Source organism: Macaca mulatta, chromosome 13 (assembly GCF_049350105.2).
Source record: "Macaca mulatta isolate MMU2019108-1 chromosome 13, T2T-MMU8v2.0, whole genome shotgun sequence".
Classification (NCBI taxonomy): Eukaryota; Metazoa; Chordata; class Mammalia; order Primates; family Cercopithecidae; genus Macaca; species Macaca mulatta.
In genome coordinates this window covers 96,615,225-96,629,817 of record NC_133418.1, presented here as the reverse complement: position 1 = coordinate 96,629,817, position 14,593 = coordinate 96,615,225, and the positions used below count along the sequence as shown (strand labels likewise).

At 55.1% G+C, this 14,593-nt stretch overlaps 1 protein-coding gene across 2 annotated transcripts; it reads left to right on the top strand.

Moving 5' to 3' along the window:
* The first annotated feature begins 1,103 nt into the window (after positions 1-1,103).
* Positions 1,104-14,182, top strand: LOC144333812 (uncharacterized). Of its 2 annotated transcripts, XR_013402875.1 has the most exons (6): positions 1,104-1,203; positions 8,043-8,318; positions 9,076-9,270; positions 10,401-10,521; positions 11,262-11,584; positions 12,544-13,453. XR_013402875.1 is itself a non-coding variant. In XM_077959807.1 (4 exons), exons 1-3 carry the CDS (start codon positions 8,074-8,076, stop codon positions 11,406-11,408), a joined length of 513 nt encoding a protein of 170 aa, XP_077815933.1. In that variant the 5' UTR covers positions 7,965-8,073; the 3' UTR covers positions 11,409-11,584; positions 12,544-14,182. The 2 variants fall into 2 exon arrangements, 1 of the variants encoding a protein (XP_077815933.1); XM_077959807.1 differs by lacking the exons at positions 1,104-1,203; positions 9,076-9,270 and having other exon boundaries at positions 7,965-8,318; positions 12,544-14,182.
* The last annotated feature ends 411 nt before the right edge of the window (positions 14,183-14,593 follow it).

Sequence of the window (14,593 nt, the reverse complement as noted above, 5' to 3'; positions counted from 1 at the left end):
AAATAGTAATGTGTTTGACCACGGGGTGTTTCCCCAGATCTCACTGGGTTATACATGATACTGGAATATGCATATTACCTTTTAAAACTCCAGAGGCACAGACATTCTGAAACACATATGACCATGGGTTTCCGCTAAGAAATAGATCTGTAATAACCAGCACTGAGTGTATAGGCTTCGATGTATCCCCGGCACTGTGCTGTGTACTCAGGCACCCGTTCATGTAACCCCAGCAACTCAACTTATTTCATGTTATAGATGAAGACACTGTAGCCCAGGGAGGTTAAGTAGCCTTGCCAAAGTCACATAGTTAACTCAGGGATGGTGCCAGATTTGAATTCCGGTAGTTTGGCTCCCTGCTACTAACCCTAGACTGTACACATGAGGAAACTGAGGCCCAGAAAGAAGAAACTTGCTCAAGATCGTCTGATGGGTAAGAGTCAGAGCTGGGCCGGAGTCCTTGAGCCCCAATCCTTGCCTGCTCCTGTCTGTTGGGGACCTGCTGGGGGTGGCGAGGCCACCAGCAGCAGCCCAGGAACTCATAGCCTCCTCAGGCTGAGTTTGTCCAGCCCATCCGGGAGGAGCTTAAAATAGAAGAAGTTCCCATGGAAAAATTTTAAGACTTCACTGGATTGAAACCAGATGACCCTGTACAAACAGACCCCACCAGCAGGCGCAGGGTCTGGGCGTGAGCTGTGCTCCCTACGGCTGTTCCCAGCCTGCCCCGGGGAGGGAAACTGTCCTGGGGGTGCAGAGAGACCAGCAGGGAAAGGAGCCCAGGGACAGGGGACACCAGAGGGGCAGGCCTTTGCTGTTGGGAAGGGGTGGGAGATATCTTCCCCAAGGCAGAGAAGTGTCCCCAACACTTTCACTGACTCCATCTGTTTCCCAGCTTCTGAAGATGGACAGAGAACTTTGAGACGGCATTCACCCATTCTCCCACCCTGCCAGTCATCTCCCTGTTCCCTCACTTATTCTCGCCTTTATTTGCACACCACAGTCATACGGCAAACACACAGCACCTCCTTGATGCGGAGGGCTACATGTGAACCACTAGGGACACAAGGACGCAGCAGACACTGTCTTGCCCTTTGGAAACTCCCAGACACACTGAGCAGTCGTCGCAGTAGGATGGCGGAGGGTAGGGGCAGGCTGGGGACACCCGAATAACCCTGGTCGGTCATGCGGAGCTGCACAGACAAGGTTTGGAGCAGGACTCAGACGGGAGGGAGAAGAAGGGGTGTTCCGGGCCAGCGGTCAGGCCTGATCACCCCAGCTGGCTGGCACTCAGGGTGCACGGAGAAGGGCAAACAGAAAAAGGAGCTGGAGGGAGATGCGGGCCCCCTTAGAGGATCTCATCGCCCCATTGAGTTTCTCCTGGGAAGGCTGGGGAGGCAGGAGATTCTATGTCTTCCTGGACTCCAGGCTGGTGGAGGAAGGACTCTTCTCCGTGCAGTGGCCAGTGGTAGTGACCTGAGCACTCCTCTGGGGCAGGGCCTGTCCCCGTCGCCTATTCAGCCCAGCCTCTGGCACAGGGCTGAGCACTGTAGGAACAGATTGCTCAATCTCCCCACACCTGGAAACCGAGTCACCGCTGCTCCTGAAAGGATGAGACCAGCAGGGAAGTGGGAACCTGAACTGGATTTTTTTGTTTGTTTGTTTGTTTTTTGCAGGGGTGGGGGGTGTGCGGTGGGGACAGGGTCTCACTCTGTCGCCCAGACTGGAGCGCAATGGCGCGACCTCAGCTCACTGCAACCTCTGCCTCCTGGGTTCAAGCGATTCTCCTGCCTCACCCTCCCGAGTAGCTGGAATTACAGGCTCGCACCATTATCACCCAGCTAATTTTTGTATTTTTAGTAGAGACAGGGTTTCACCATGTTGGCCAGGCTGGTCTCGAACTCCTGACCTCAAATGATCCACCCGCCTCGGCCTCCCAAAGTGCTGGGATTAAAGGTGTGAGCCAGCACGACTGACCTGAACTGGGTTTTATATGATATTAAGAAATTGTTGTACCATGGAATACTATGCAGCCATAAAAAGAATGAAATCATGTCCTTTGGAGCAATATAGATAGAGCTAGAGGCCATAATCCCAAGCAATCCAATGCAAGAACAGAAAACCAAATACCACATGTTCTCACTTAGAAGTGGGAGCTAAATATTAAATACACATGATCATGAAGATGGGAACAGCAGACACTGGGGATCACTGGACTGAGAAGGGAGGGAGGGAGTGTGAGCTGAAGAATCACCTGTTGGGTACTATGCTTATGGTCTGGGTGACAGGATCCCTGGGACCCCACGCCTCAGTGTCATGCAATTTGCCCATGTAACAAATCTGCAGGTGTACCCTTTATAATAAAAGTTGATTTTTTTTTTTTTTTTTCTGAGACGGAGTCTCGCTGTTTCACCCAGGCTGAAGTGCAGTGGCATGATCTCAGCTCACTGCAACTTCCACCTCCTGGGTTCAAGCAATTCTCCTGCCTCAGCCTCCCGAGTAGCTGGGATTACAGGCACGCGCCACCATGCCCAGCTAATTTTTGTATTTTTTTTTTTTTTTTTTTTTTTTTAGTAGAGATGGGTTTTCACTATGTTGGCCAGTCTGGTCTTGAACTCCTGACCTCAAGTAATCCACACTCCCTCAGTCTCCCAAAGTGCTGGGATTACAGGTGTGAGCCACCGCGCATGGCCAAAGTTGAAATTTTTTAAAAAAGAAATTGTTAACTTTATTAACAATTGCTAAGACTTGGCATTATAGTTACGTTAAAAAAAAAAAAAGATTTCCTCATTCTGTTGGACATAAAAACTGAAGTATTTATGGATAAAATAATATAGTGTCTAGCACTGTTATAAAATACCCAAATTTTTTTTTTAAAGTGGGCTAAGAAGTAAAGAGGGGCCAGTCGTGGTGGCTTACACCTGTAATCCCAGCATTTGGGGAGGCCAAGGCAGGAGGATTGCTTAGGTCCAGGAATTCAGGACCAACCAGGGCAACATATGGAGACCTCATCTCTACAGAAAATTTAAAAAGCATGGAGGCACACATCCTTAGTCCCAGTTACTAGGGAGGCTGAAGTAGGAGGATCGCTTGAGCCCAGAAGGTCAGTGCTGCCATGAGCCATGATCATGCCACTGCACTCCAGTCTGGGCAACAGAGTGAGTCTCAAAAAGAAAAAAGAAATAAAAAAGATAAGATGGCGATGAGCCTTGAAGCTGAGCAATGGGCTCACAGGGCCATGATAGTCCCTTCTTATTTTGTGTGTTTCAATTTTTCATGGTTTTAGCTACAAGTGGAGGCAGGTAAGCATGTGTTCCCAGAGCACCAACCCTGCGGGGTGGTTGGAGCAGAGCAGTTGAGACCTCACTCATTCCCACCCTGGAAGTCGATGGGATCAGGGATCCCTTGGAAGTTGAGGGATAAGAGCACGGGCCTAGGGGGCATGAGCCTGTGGCAAGTCACTCAGCAGGTCGGGAGCCTCGGGCCTCCAGCTCAGGCCATGGCGCCCCAGTTTATCCAAGAGAGAACTCCCCACTGTCTAATCCTCACATCCAGTCACCGGTCCTGTTTATTCTCGCTCCAAAATCTCTCTCAGATCTGCCTACCTTGCCCCATTCCCTCTGCCCACACCCCCCTCCTTCAAGCTGACATCATCTCTTGCCCTGCCCACTCCAGTAGCCCTGGCTGGAGGCCAGGCCACCCTTTTGTCTCCATCAGTTCTCCCTGCACTGCCCACTCTGCGCTAGTCCATCCCAGGCCCTCATTTACAGGCGGGAACGCTTAAAAATGGACACTTGGTCGGTTGCGAGCTTGGGGCTCGGGAGGCTGATGAGAGGCCCAGACCAGGCCCCCTTCTCGGACTCCCAGGTTGGGACATCGACACAGAGAGCTGTGTCTAGGGATGGGTCCGCCTGGGCAACCAGCTCTCCAAAAGCAGAGTTTAAGCTGCAGACCTGCCTGGATGCAGCGGACGTGGCTGGCTGGCTTCCAGAAAGGTCAGGCTGGCTGTTGATGGCTGACCTCACCGTCCTGACCAACTGGAGAGGTTACCGTGGCCACAGCTGCCACTGTAGATAAGGTTGCCTGGGGACCGCAGTAGCCCCATATCTGGCTCCTGTGTCACTCAAGCTTGGCCTGTGAGCGGGCCCAGAGCAGGCCTCACCCGGCCCACTGAGGATGGCAATGGTGTCCTGGGGGCCTCGTATCTTCTAGGGTTCCAGAGCTGGGGATGGAACTGGGCCCTGGACAGCAGGATGGCAGGAAACAATGCCACCCACCCCCTCCAAAGCCTCCCAAATTAATGACCACAGCAAGAGGGAGAGCAATGAGAACTGTAAAGAACTGAGGAAGCGGCAGCTAGCCCAAGTCTGCGTGATTGGAGAGGCTTCCCTGTTGGTTCCTTCCATCTCCAGGCAGATGCTTAATGAAGAAAACGGCTTTTTGGTGCCTCCCAGCAGCCACACACAGCCTGGGCAGGCCCTACAGAGCAGCGAAGGCCCAGAGACTTGACTTTCCCAGGCCCCTCCCACCTAGAGCAGGGCCCACGAGGCAGCTTCTCAGTCACGAATCAGCCTGTGAGGCTGGCTCTGCGCCTGGGCCTCCTGCCAGGGGCGTGAGGAAGGGAGTGCTGGGTTCAGACACTGTCCCTGCCGCCTCTGGCTCAGGGCTCACTGCCTGTGGCCCTGCCTCTTTGCCACCTCCAAGTCACCTTGGGCCTGGCAGTCCAGCTCGGGGTCCTGTCCTGCCTCCACTCTGGAGCACCTAGCAGCCACTTCACTGAGGCTCAGCTCCTGAGGATGGAGGAGCAGAGGACAGGCTGCTGAGAGGAGAGGGTGGCTGGGGACCGGGGGCAGAGGGGGCTGCCCAGGGCTCTGAGCAGGCAGCTGTGGCCACCTAGGAATGACTCCTGATGTCGATGGATGACTTGGGGATAGAGTCTGGGGTCTGGAGGCCCTGCAGCCAGCTCAGCCTGTCCAGGAACAGTCCAGCTAAGCTCTGGCAGCCCAGGCCAAGGACAGAACCTCCCTGCCTGATTCCCTCCCAGGCTCTCCCAGAGACCACCCACGTGGGCCCTATCAGCTGGGATCATTCTCCAGCCCTCTGGCTCAGCTCACAAACCCACTGGCTCCGAGCTGCCCAGGCCTCCCTCCCTGGAACGGCTAAGTCCCAACAGCTGACCCTGGCAGGCATCTGGGCCACAGGGAGAGATGGGGGAGAGTGACTTCAAGTGGAGGAGGGTGGCACCGCCCTGGACTGGCCTTTGACCCTGAAGACACAGGCTTCTGAGTGGGGCCCAGGCCTGAACAGCAGGGAGTGAGGGTGGGTATCCGACTATCACCCTAGCACCAGCTTTGTTCTGGTCTGGCTTTGATCTCCCCTGCCAGGCCCTGGGCTCTGGCCCCATCGAACAGTTTGCTGCCCTCACACAAGCACCATGCCTCCTTCCCATGAAACTGGGCTCAGGATGGTCCATCTCTTGGGAGTGCCTGTGCCTCCCCCTGCCAGTCTAGTTCCTGCCTGCCCTCAAGGTTCAGGCCCTTCTCAGGGCCCTGGCTCCCAGCATCTTATGCTCTGCATCACGTCTTTCTGGAATGTGCATCCTTCTGCCTCAGGTCTGAGGCATAGTGCACACCATGGACCACAGGTCCTGCAGCCTGAGCATCCCAGAGTCCACTCCCAGCTCCGCCACTTCCTAGCTGGGTGATCTTGGGCAGGAAACTATAGAATGGGAAAAATAATAGCCACTTCCCAGGTTGTTTTCTTGTTGTTTTATTGTTTTGTTTTGTTTTGGTTTTGAGACGGAGTCTCACTCTGTCGCCCAGGCTGGAGTGCAGTGGTGCGCTCTTGGCTCACTGCAACCTCCACCTCCCGAGTTCAATCGATTCCCCTGCCTCAGCCTCCCAAGTAGCTGGGACTACAGGCACGTGCCACCACACCCAGGTAATTTTCGGTATTTTAGTAGAGATGGCGTTTCACCATGTTGGCTAGGATGGTCTCAATCTCCTGACCTCGTGATCCGACTGACTTGGCTTCCCAAAGTGCTGGGATTACAGCGTGAGCCACCGTGCCCAGCTTTTTTTTTTCTTTTCTTTTCTTTTTTTTTTTCTTTTTTTTTGAGACAGAGTTTCGCTCTTGGTGTGATCTCGGCTCACTGCAACCTCTGTCTTCCGGGTTCAAGTGATTCTCCTGCCTCATCTTCAAGAGTAGTTGGGATTACAGGCACCAGCCACCACACCTAACTAATTTTTGTATTTTTAGTAGAAACGGGGTTTCACCATGTTGGCCAGGCAGGTTTTGAACTCCTAACCTCAAGTGATCCGCCTACCTCAGCCTCCCAAAGTGCTGAGATTACAGGCATGAGCCACTGCACCTGGCCCACAGGTTGATTTTTAACAAGGATTAAATGAGACATCTGTGGGACCTGCTTAGGCTGGCGCTCGGGATGTGCAGTGATTATTCCGCACCGTGGTGACGGTGGCAGTGGTCATTGTCCCTATGGTGAGTCCTGAAAACAGCGTTGGTTTCCTGAAGACAGGAACATGTCTTCTGTCTGTCTTCTCTGCCCTCCTGCCCACTCCTACTTCCCCCTCAGTGCCCTGCAGAGGCAGCCTACTGGGCATGGGCAGAGAGCCCGTGAGAACCTGGTGCAGGTGGAAGGAAAGGGGACCCCACGGGGAAGGTAGAAGGGCCAGGGCTTTCCCCAGCAGTGGCCGGATCTGAACGGAGATGACTCTGTGTTGCTGTGGCCACTCCAGACCCCAGACCACAGCCTGATAGCCAAGCTCCCGAGGGAGCAGAAGGCATCAGCCACCTCAGAGAGGAGGCGCGGCCCAGTCAGGGCCCCACGTTGTCATGGGTCCAGCTGTCCTCAGGAGGGAAACTGTCTTGCGAGCCTGGAGACTTCCGGTTGCTTCTCAGAGGAAAGGTAGCATCTCCCTTCCTTTCTGGGAAACAAACATTCCTGAATACCAACTGTGTGCCAGGCCCATTGCTAGCTGCAACCTTGGGCGGGTCCCAAACCTCTCTGAGCCTTGGGCCTGTCATCTGGAAACAGCACTCTATAAAAGACAGACTTCAAAGGGCTGTGAGGACGGTCAAAGAGACCATAAAGCACAGAGCCTGGGCAGGGGTGGGTATTCAGGAGAGGTGGTGGCCCCTTCCCCTGTGCCCGCCCCTGGGAAACCCTATTCCCCACCTGGCTGGCAGCACAGGAGACGCGGAGAAGGGACGACCCGGTCTGGGGAAGGGGCGGTTTCCCCAGGCTGAGCTGCCACTGTCTTCCTTCCCTGTGTGGGTGGTGGCTCCGGGCCTGGTGGTCTGCCACAAAGGCCCAGAAGGTCCACGCTTTCTGGTGGCTGGGAGTGGCAGTCGGGGGCTTCAGGACAAGCCTCTGGCTGCTGTGGCCCCTACCCTTCCTCTGCACCTTGGAAGCACCAATCCCCGGGCTGTCTGAGTCTATGCTAACAAAGTAGGAGCCAGAAACCCTCCTTCAGACACAGGTCACTGTGAGCCTTGGCTGAGCCTGGGGACCTCTTCTCAGCCCTGGCTACGGCCCAGATGCCCACCCTGAACCTTCCACGAGTCAGGGCAGGCACCATTTCCCCAGGACCAGCTGAGCAGTAAAGTCTCTTCTGGTTTATCTGGAGGAAGGAAAATGACGTCATGAGGTAAACCGCACAGCCTGAAACCACGAGGCTGGGCGCCCCAGTGATGTTTGCTTTTCAGCAAAAGTCACCATGTGCACAGAGGGGCAGGCAGCCCGGGCCATTGTGGTCAGAGGGTCGGGGGGGAAGACAGAGGGAGATTTTTAACACGGAACCACAAGGAAGGAGAGGCCCCGGAGAGGCGGACGTCAGAGGCCAGAGGGAGGCTTCCTGGGGTGCTGTGGGAGACTTGTCACCTGCTGGGTGGGGTGGTCTCTGCTGGCATCTCACGAGGTCTCGGGCTTGGCAGCTGAGGCACGCAAAGTCACATTTGCTATAGCGGGCATAATAATAGTGGCAAGAATAATATCGATAACGCATCCTGACCACGTGTCTCTGTAGCCTTGTCGCCTCCTCAACACCGTCCCATAAGATGGGACCCTGTGAGGCAGACGCAGCCTGCACGCAGAGGAGCGTGGGGAGGCTGGGGCTCCGGCCTGTGCTTTCGCCTCCAGACCATGGAGCTTCTTCGCCCACGTGCTGGGTGCCGTCCAGCCTGAGGCCTGTGTGCAGGGTCCCTGTTTCAAGCCCTGATTCCCGCCTGCTACCTTCCACCCAGGAAGCCCCTCCCCTCTGCAGCCCTCAGTTTCTTCACCTGTCAGACGCCGTGCCTTTGAGGTAAGAGATTACATAAGGTAAAGCTTATTCTTCAATATTGTTCTCTTACTCTGTCAATGCTTTGAGCAGGATTCCCTGGAGAAACCGGCCCCAAAGGGTGGGCCCAGACACTGGTCTTGATGGGCTGGCTGAGGCGGGGGCTCCGTCTCATGGGAGTGGATGGGAATGGCAGGCGGGTGGGTGGCACCTTCTGTGGAGTGGGGGCCAGTGGGCAGCTTAAACAAGGGCAGAGAGAGCTGTCTAGGGAGGCCTGATGCGGCCTCACTTTTCTCAGGAATCTCGGGGTCTCCAGGCCCGCACTCTAGGGCTGCATGAGTTTGAGGGGTTCCTAAAGGAAGTCCCTTGTGTGTCTGGGTGTGCCTGGGTGGCAGTGTAGGGGCAGGTGTGGTGCCCACACTGTCCATATGTCCTTACGCGACCCAAGCCCCAGGCCCTCTGCCTCAGGGTGGGGCCGCAGCTCAGCTTTGATGCCCCTGAGGGCCTGCCGGCCGGGACTGCTGTTTCAGGCAGGAGGTGGGAGGACGCAATGCAGGCAGGGTTGCCCAACTAAAACACCCCCGGCCCAATTCCTTCCACAGGCCTCCTGAAACCCGCAGTTCTTCTCTGGAGTCACAGCTTTTTGGACTATGGCTCCCCCTTTTCAGTTCTTTTTCTTTATAACACAAAGACACCATCAGAGAGGCTGTACTTCACACTCCCCAAAGGTTAGAAGGCACAAGGTCTTCCAGACCCCCACCGCCAGGCCTGTGTTTTACAGAGGAGGAGGCTGAAATGACTGGTCCAAGACCACACAGCGGGGAGCAGGCGGCAGCATGGGAAGCTTGATCTCTCGCTGTGGGGTTTTCTCTCGCCTGTCTCTACCGTTATCATCCTAATACGGACCCATCAGATCCTTTTTCAAGATGCCACCGGCCACAAGCAGAGGGCAAGCCTGGGGCTGAGAAGCACTGTGGTGAGGAGCAGTGGAGCTGGGAGAGGGTCGCAGGAGTCAGGGGCCAGGGAAAGTGGCCGAAAAGAGAGACAGCCCCTCCTGCCCCTTTCCCAGGGCTGACTCCGCACCTTACGCGTGGGGATTTGTCATCAACAACTGTTTGACCCCAAAGCCATGGTGCCCTGGGTTGGTGTCCCAGTGATGCTTTTCTGACTCGTGGCCCAGGATGACACAAAGCCCCAGGGGACAAGCCAGAGATCCCACTGGCCCAGCCAGATGCTCCAAGATTCCTTTTGCCTGTAACCCAGACCTGGCCCACCCTCTTGCCTGGTTTCTGGGGCTTTCAGGAAAGAGCAATGGACAGTGGGAAAGGCTGGCTGTGAGGCAGGGTCAGTCCTGGGGCCCTGGGAGTGTCTCTTCCCTTCCCCGAGCCTCAGTGTTCTTGTCTGTACAAGGGAAGTTCAGGTCAGATGGTCTCTGGGTTCCTTCCCAGCTCTGAGAACCAAGTTCTACCTCAGCTGTTCTCAGAAAGGACAGGGTGGTCTGGGCTGGGCACGGGCTTGAGGCTTATGCCCCTCTCCTAGCCCCAAGGACTTCCCATCCTTTCAGGTCCTGCTGGGGCTCACCTGCCCAACTCTGAGCGGAAAGGAGAGCCGTGAGTCTGGCTGGGCAGGGTCATGCTTGTAATCCCAGCACTTTGGGAGGCCAAAGAGGATGGGCTGCTTGAGCCCGGGAGTCCGAGACCAGCCTGGGTAACATGGCAAAACCCTGTCTCTACAAAAAACACACAAATTAGCCAGGTGTGGTGATGTGTGGCTGTAGTCCCAGCTACTCAGGAGGCTGAGGTGGGAGGATCACTTGAGGCCAGGAGGTCGAGGCTGCCATGAGCTAAGATCATAGCACTGCATTCCGGCCTGGGTAACAGCAAGACTGTGTCTCTGAGAGAGAGAGAGAGAGAGAGAGAGAGAGAGAGAGAGAGAAAGCCGTGGGTGTCTAAGCTGCAAGGCCTCCCAAATCCCTGAATCCCACTAACCCATCTCCCAAGTGAGCAGAGGGAGGCCAAGAGAGGGCAAGCAGGGCACCAGGCCAGAAGCCAAGCCAGGGACGAGGACCCTTCCTGCTGCATCAGCTGTCTCATGTCTTCCCCGAAGGAACCCTCTCACAGGACAGCTGGACGCAGCCAGGCGGGAAGGACTCTTCACCAGCCCCGTCTCCATCGCCCGGCTGCCATCACTGCTGGCATCGACACTGACCCTCCAGCTGCAGCACCAGGTCACCACCCTGCCCCTCATCCATCCTCTTCCTCCACGTGTGATGAATGAGTGTTTCTCATTCAATCATTCTCAGAGGCAGCACAGCATGGCCAGTAGGAAAGAGGATGCGGGAGCCAGACTGCCCGGCTCCACCACCCACCAGCTGCTTTTATTCCCTGCCTGCTGTAGTTCCCCGGGTCATAACATGGGAATACAAATAATATTTTCCTCATCAGGTCACCGGGAGGCTTAAATAAGCCCATACTGTAAAGTGCTTACAGGGCCTGCCACATAGTAAGTACCCCATAATTACTGTCATTCATTCATTCATTCATTCATTCATTCATTCATCCATTCATTCATTCATGCATTCTATCCTGCCTGTTTCTGAAAGAGTTGAGATGACTCACGATGGAAATGCAATGATAATAGGACTTTAAAGTCAGGTTAAAAGAACACAAGCCTAGGCTGCAGAGGAGAGGGTGCCCCAGAACCTGGGCCAAGCGAGCCTCACCTGAACACAACCTCCCGGCGTCTCGTCCAACACATAAAGGCTGCTGGTATCAATTCTCCTTTTCCGATAAAAGGAAGCACAACAGCTTTCCAGCAGAATACAAGATGTTTTTCTGGTTCAAACTTTATGAATGACATTAAACAATGCAATGGGTAGCCTCCCCCTCGCCTTACCCTGTCTACCTTTTTAATCAACTCCTGAGAAATGGGGTCTGCTCTTCATCCCATCCCACTCCCCATTTCCAGACCCTGGGGAAACCTGCAGTCCCGGAGAGCCTGACAGCCCCAGAGCAAAACCTTCAGCTGTCCCAGGAGAAGGACACTCGGGGAGCCAGCCGGAGCTGGCTGCTTTCAGCACCAGGGGACAACTCTAGGAAAAAGCCGAGCCACTGAGTCAAGGAGGGCCTTCCCTCCGCTGCAGACGGCAAGCCCCTTCCAGGCGCTTCCCCGCAGCTACAGCAGCAAGCGCCCCTGTGGCAGGCCGGGAATGCTCATGGAGAAAACCCAGAGCTGTCTACACTTCCCCTCACCGGCTTCCCCTTCTCTCAGCAGCGGCAGGCGCAGGAAAGGTGAGCAGGGCCCTCCATGCTTAGTCACCCGAAAGATCTGGGGGCCCAGCGGGGAAAGGTCTCATTCCATCTCCTCCAGGACCCTGGGAGAGTAGCATGGTTCTAACTGTGGCCTGAGACTCTCTGCACGGACACAGGTATCACCAGAGAATGGCGCCCTGAGCCCTCACCCCCAGTGTGTGTATGCGTGTGCAGATGCGCACACTTCACCAGGGTGTCGCTGCCTGACTCGGGACGATGGGAACCTCCTTCCTGTCCTGCAAGCCTCCGCCTCATCTTTGAAAGACTCACGGAGCCCCCAGTTCTTACCCACCTGTTAGGTGGGAAATTCAAACCTGGGCTCTGAAGGGAGCGGCCCCTCATCCCCTGCCCTTCCCAGACCCTAATCCGGGCCTCCGGGATGTTTCCCCAGCAGCCTGTGGGCTTCCATCCTCAGCTGTGGGCCTTCCAGTGGGTAGGCGCTCATCACTGTAGACAGCACACAGAGGAGTCCGCCCGCTGGGTCCCTGGGGCACGGCTGCCCCTCTCCCAGTCCCCGTCCCTGTTCCCTGAATCACAGGCAGCAGAGAAGCTGGCTCCATAGCTGGCCTTGCTTGCCCTCTTGGCTGGGGAAATTTCTTTTGGCGGGTGGCAGAATGTGACTAGCCAGGACGTGATGACCTGCCACTCAAGGCTGGCTCATACACTGGTCATGAGAACAGTTTGCTGAGAGGGGTTTTTGAGTGTGAGGGAAGTCCCAGCTGGTCTTGGACCCTGTGTATCACTGGGGTGGGGTGGGTGGGGGCTGGGGTGAGATGTAATTAGATTGGGACCTGGGGCTTGTTGGGCGGGGATGGGTGGAGGTGCCAGGGCCTTCCTCTCCTGCCCCACTCAGGCCTTATCACCTCTTACCTGACTGTGGCCACAGCCTCCTCCCTGCCAGCGTCTCCCCGCCCAATCAACACTTCACACCTTTTCAGCTCCTGATTCCCGGAGGACCCCTTACACCAGCACCGTGAGCCGATCGACGGCAGAGTCTCTCCAGCTCCTAAGTCTTCAGTGACTCCCCACTGCCCAAGGAAAACAGAAGACACCGGAGGCCTTGCACAGTGGACCTCACTCTCATCCCTCCCCCAAGAGAATGCTCTGCCTCGAGCCGAAAGCCATGGGCTCTGCAGACTCCAGGCCTCTTCTTCCCAGGGCGGTCTTCCCTTTCCCTACACTCAAGACACAGCCCAAGTCCCACCTCCTCCACTGCAAGGGACACCACGGTCTGAAGTCCTGCTGGGGAAAGAGCCTAGTTTTTCAGCCAGGTAGGCCTGAGTTAGAGTCTCAGCTCAGTTCCAATCCCATTAGCTGGTTGCAAGTCATTAACTTTGTCAACCTTCAGTAAATGGAAATCAGGCCCACACTGTAGGTGCCTGGGGGTGCTGATGGTTGAGTGGAATCTGTTCTTTTGACCTTCCCATCATCCTTGCCCCTTTCTTTTGGTGATGTCCCCTGGATTTTCTGTTGGGTATGTGGTCCAGGGGTGGCTGACCTCACTCCCAGTTCCAGCATAAGATCATGACTGAGGCCAGGTCAATAAGAATATTCCCTCACCGCGGCCACAGAGTCAGATTCCCAGGGATGAACTTATGACTCAAAACAGGCTGGTGGGAACACACTTGGGGTGTTAGCTGGAGTTATTGAAGCTTTCTTTCCCACTGGAGTCACTAGGTAGACAGAAGGAAAGCTGAAGCCTTTAGCCACTGCTGTGGGTTGAAATGTGTACCCCAAAAAGATATGCTCAAGTTCTAATCCCCTGCACCTTTGGAGGTGGCCTTATTTGGAAGAAGGGTCTTTGCAGATGTCGGCAAGTGAAGATGAAGCCATCTTGGATTAGGGTGGCTTGTGGCTTCTGTCCAATACCTTGTGTCCTTCTAAGAAGACATAAATTGAGACACAGACACACACAGGGAAAAGGCCGAGTGATGACAGCAGCAGAGACGGGAGCGCGGCAGCTACAAGCCGAGGGATGCCAAGCATGGCTGGCACCACCCAGGAGCCTGGAGAGAGGCAGGGTACAGCCTCCTCTTTAGAGCCTCAAAACACCCTACCCACACCCTGACTTCAGACTTGCAGCCTCCACAACTGGGAGAGAATCACTTTCTGTTGTGTTAAGCTACACGAGTTCGGGGTGATTTGTTACAGCAGCTGCAGGAAACGAACACAGACACCAAATGGAGAGACTGTGTCTGAGACTAAGGCCAGCACCATGGAATCAGTGCCACCAGGAGGGGCACATGGACTCTCGGCCCTGTGGCCACACTTGGCTCCCCCAGCGGCTGAAGCACGAAGTCTACCGGACTTACTAGACTTTTCCATTACCTGGACCAATATATTCTCTGTTTTACTTAAGCTGTTTCGATTGGGTTTCTGGCTATTTCAACTGAGAGAGGCCTGACTCTCAGTCATACAGAGACAATGGATGTAAAATGCATTGAAGGCCAGGCAGAGTGGCTCGCACCTGTAATCCCAACACTTTGGAAAGCCAAGGCGAGAGGATGGCTTGAGCCCAGGAGTACAAGACCAGCCTGGGCAGCATGGCGAAACGAAACCCTGTGTTTACAAAAAAATACATTAAACCATTTAAAAAAGAAAATATAAAATGCATTGCATGCTGCCTGGCCAATGGGAGGCAGTAGAGTGAATGTAGGAAGTAGTAGAGTAAATGGTATTTATTATTACTGCTATTGCTGTTGTTTCTATTTCCAGCTAGGCTGAGACCTCTTGAATGGCGTTAAGGGCCATGTCTCTATCATGTGTGGGAAGCAGGCTCTGAGGGGGTGAGGCCTCCTGTGGATAGGGGGACAGGAAGCAGGACTGGGCAGGGTGATGCCAGGCTGGGATGTGGGCCTGAGGGCAGCCTCAGCCAGCCCCACGGGGGTTCTGGAGTCAGAACTGCCACCGTTGGGCCAAGGGTCTCAGACCTTTCTGCTGTTGCATCCTTCAGTCACTGAAGCTGGCTGCCCGGGAAGACGTGAGATC

Bases quoted from the DNA above. Each gene is read 5' to 3' on its own strand.
- LOC144333812 (XM_077959807.1), top strand. From the start codon at position 8,074: ATGGGACCCTGTGAGGCAGACGCAGCCTGCACGCAGAGGAGCGTGGGG. The intron at 8,319-10,400 runs GTAAGAGATTAC...TCTTCCCCGAAG, and splicing joins TCAGACGCCGTGCCTTTGAG to GAACCCTCTCACAGGACAGC. The intron at 10,522-11,261 runs GTCACCACCCTG...CCCCATTTCCAG, and splicing joins CCCTCCAGCTGCAGCACCAG to ACCCTGGGGAAACCTGCAGT.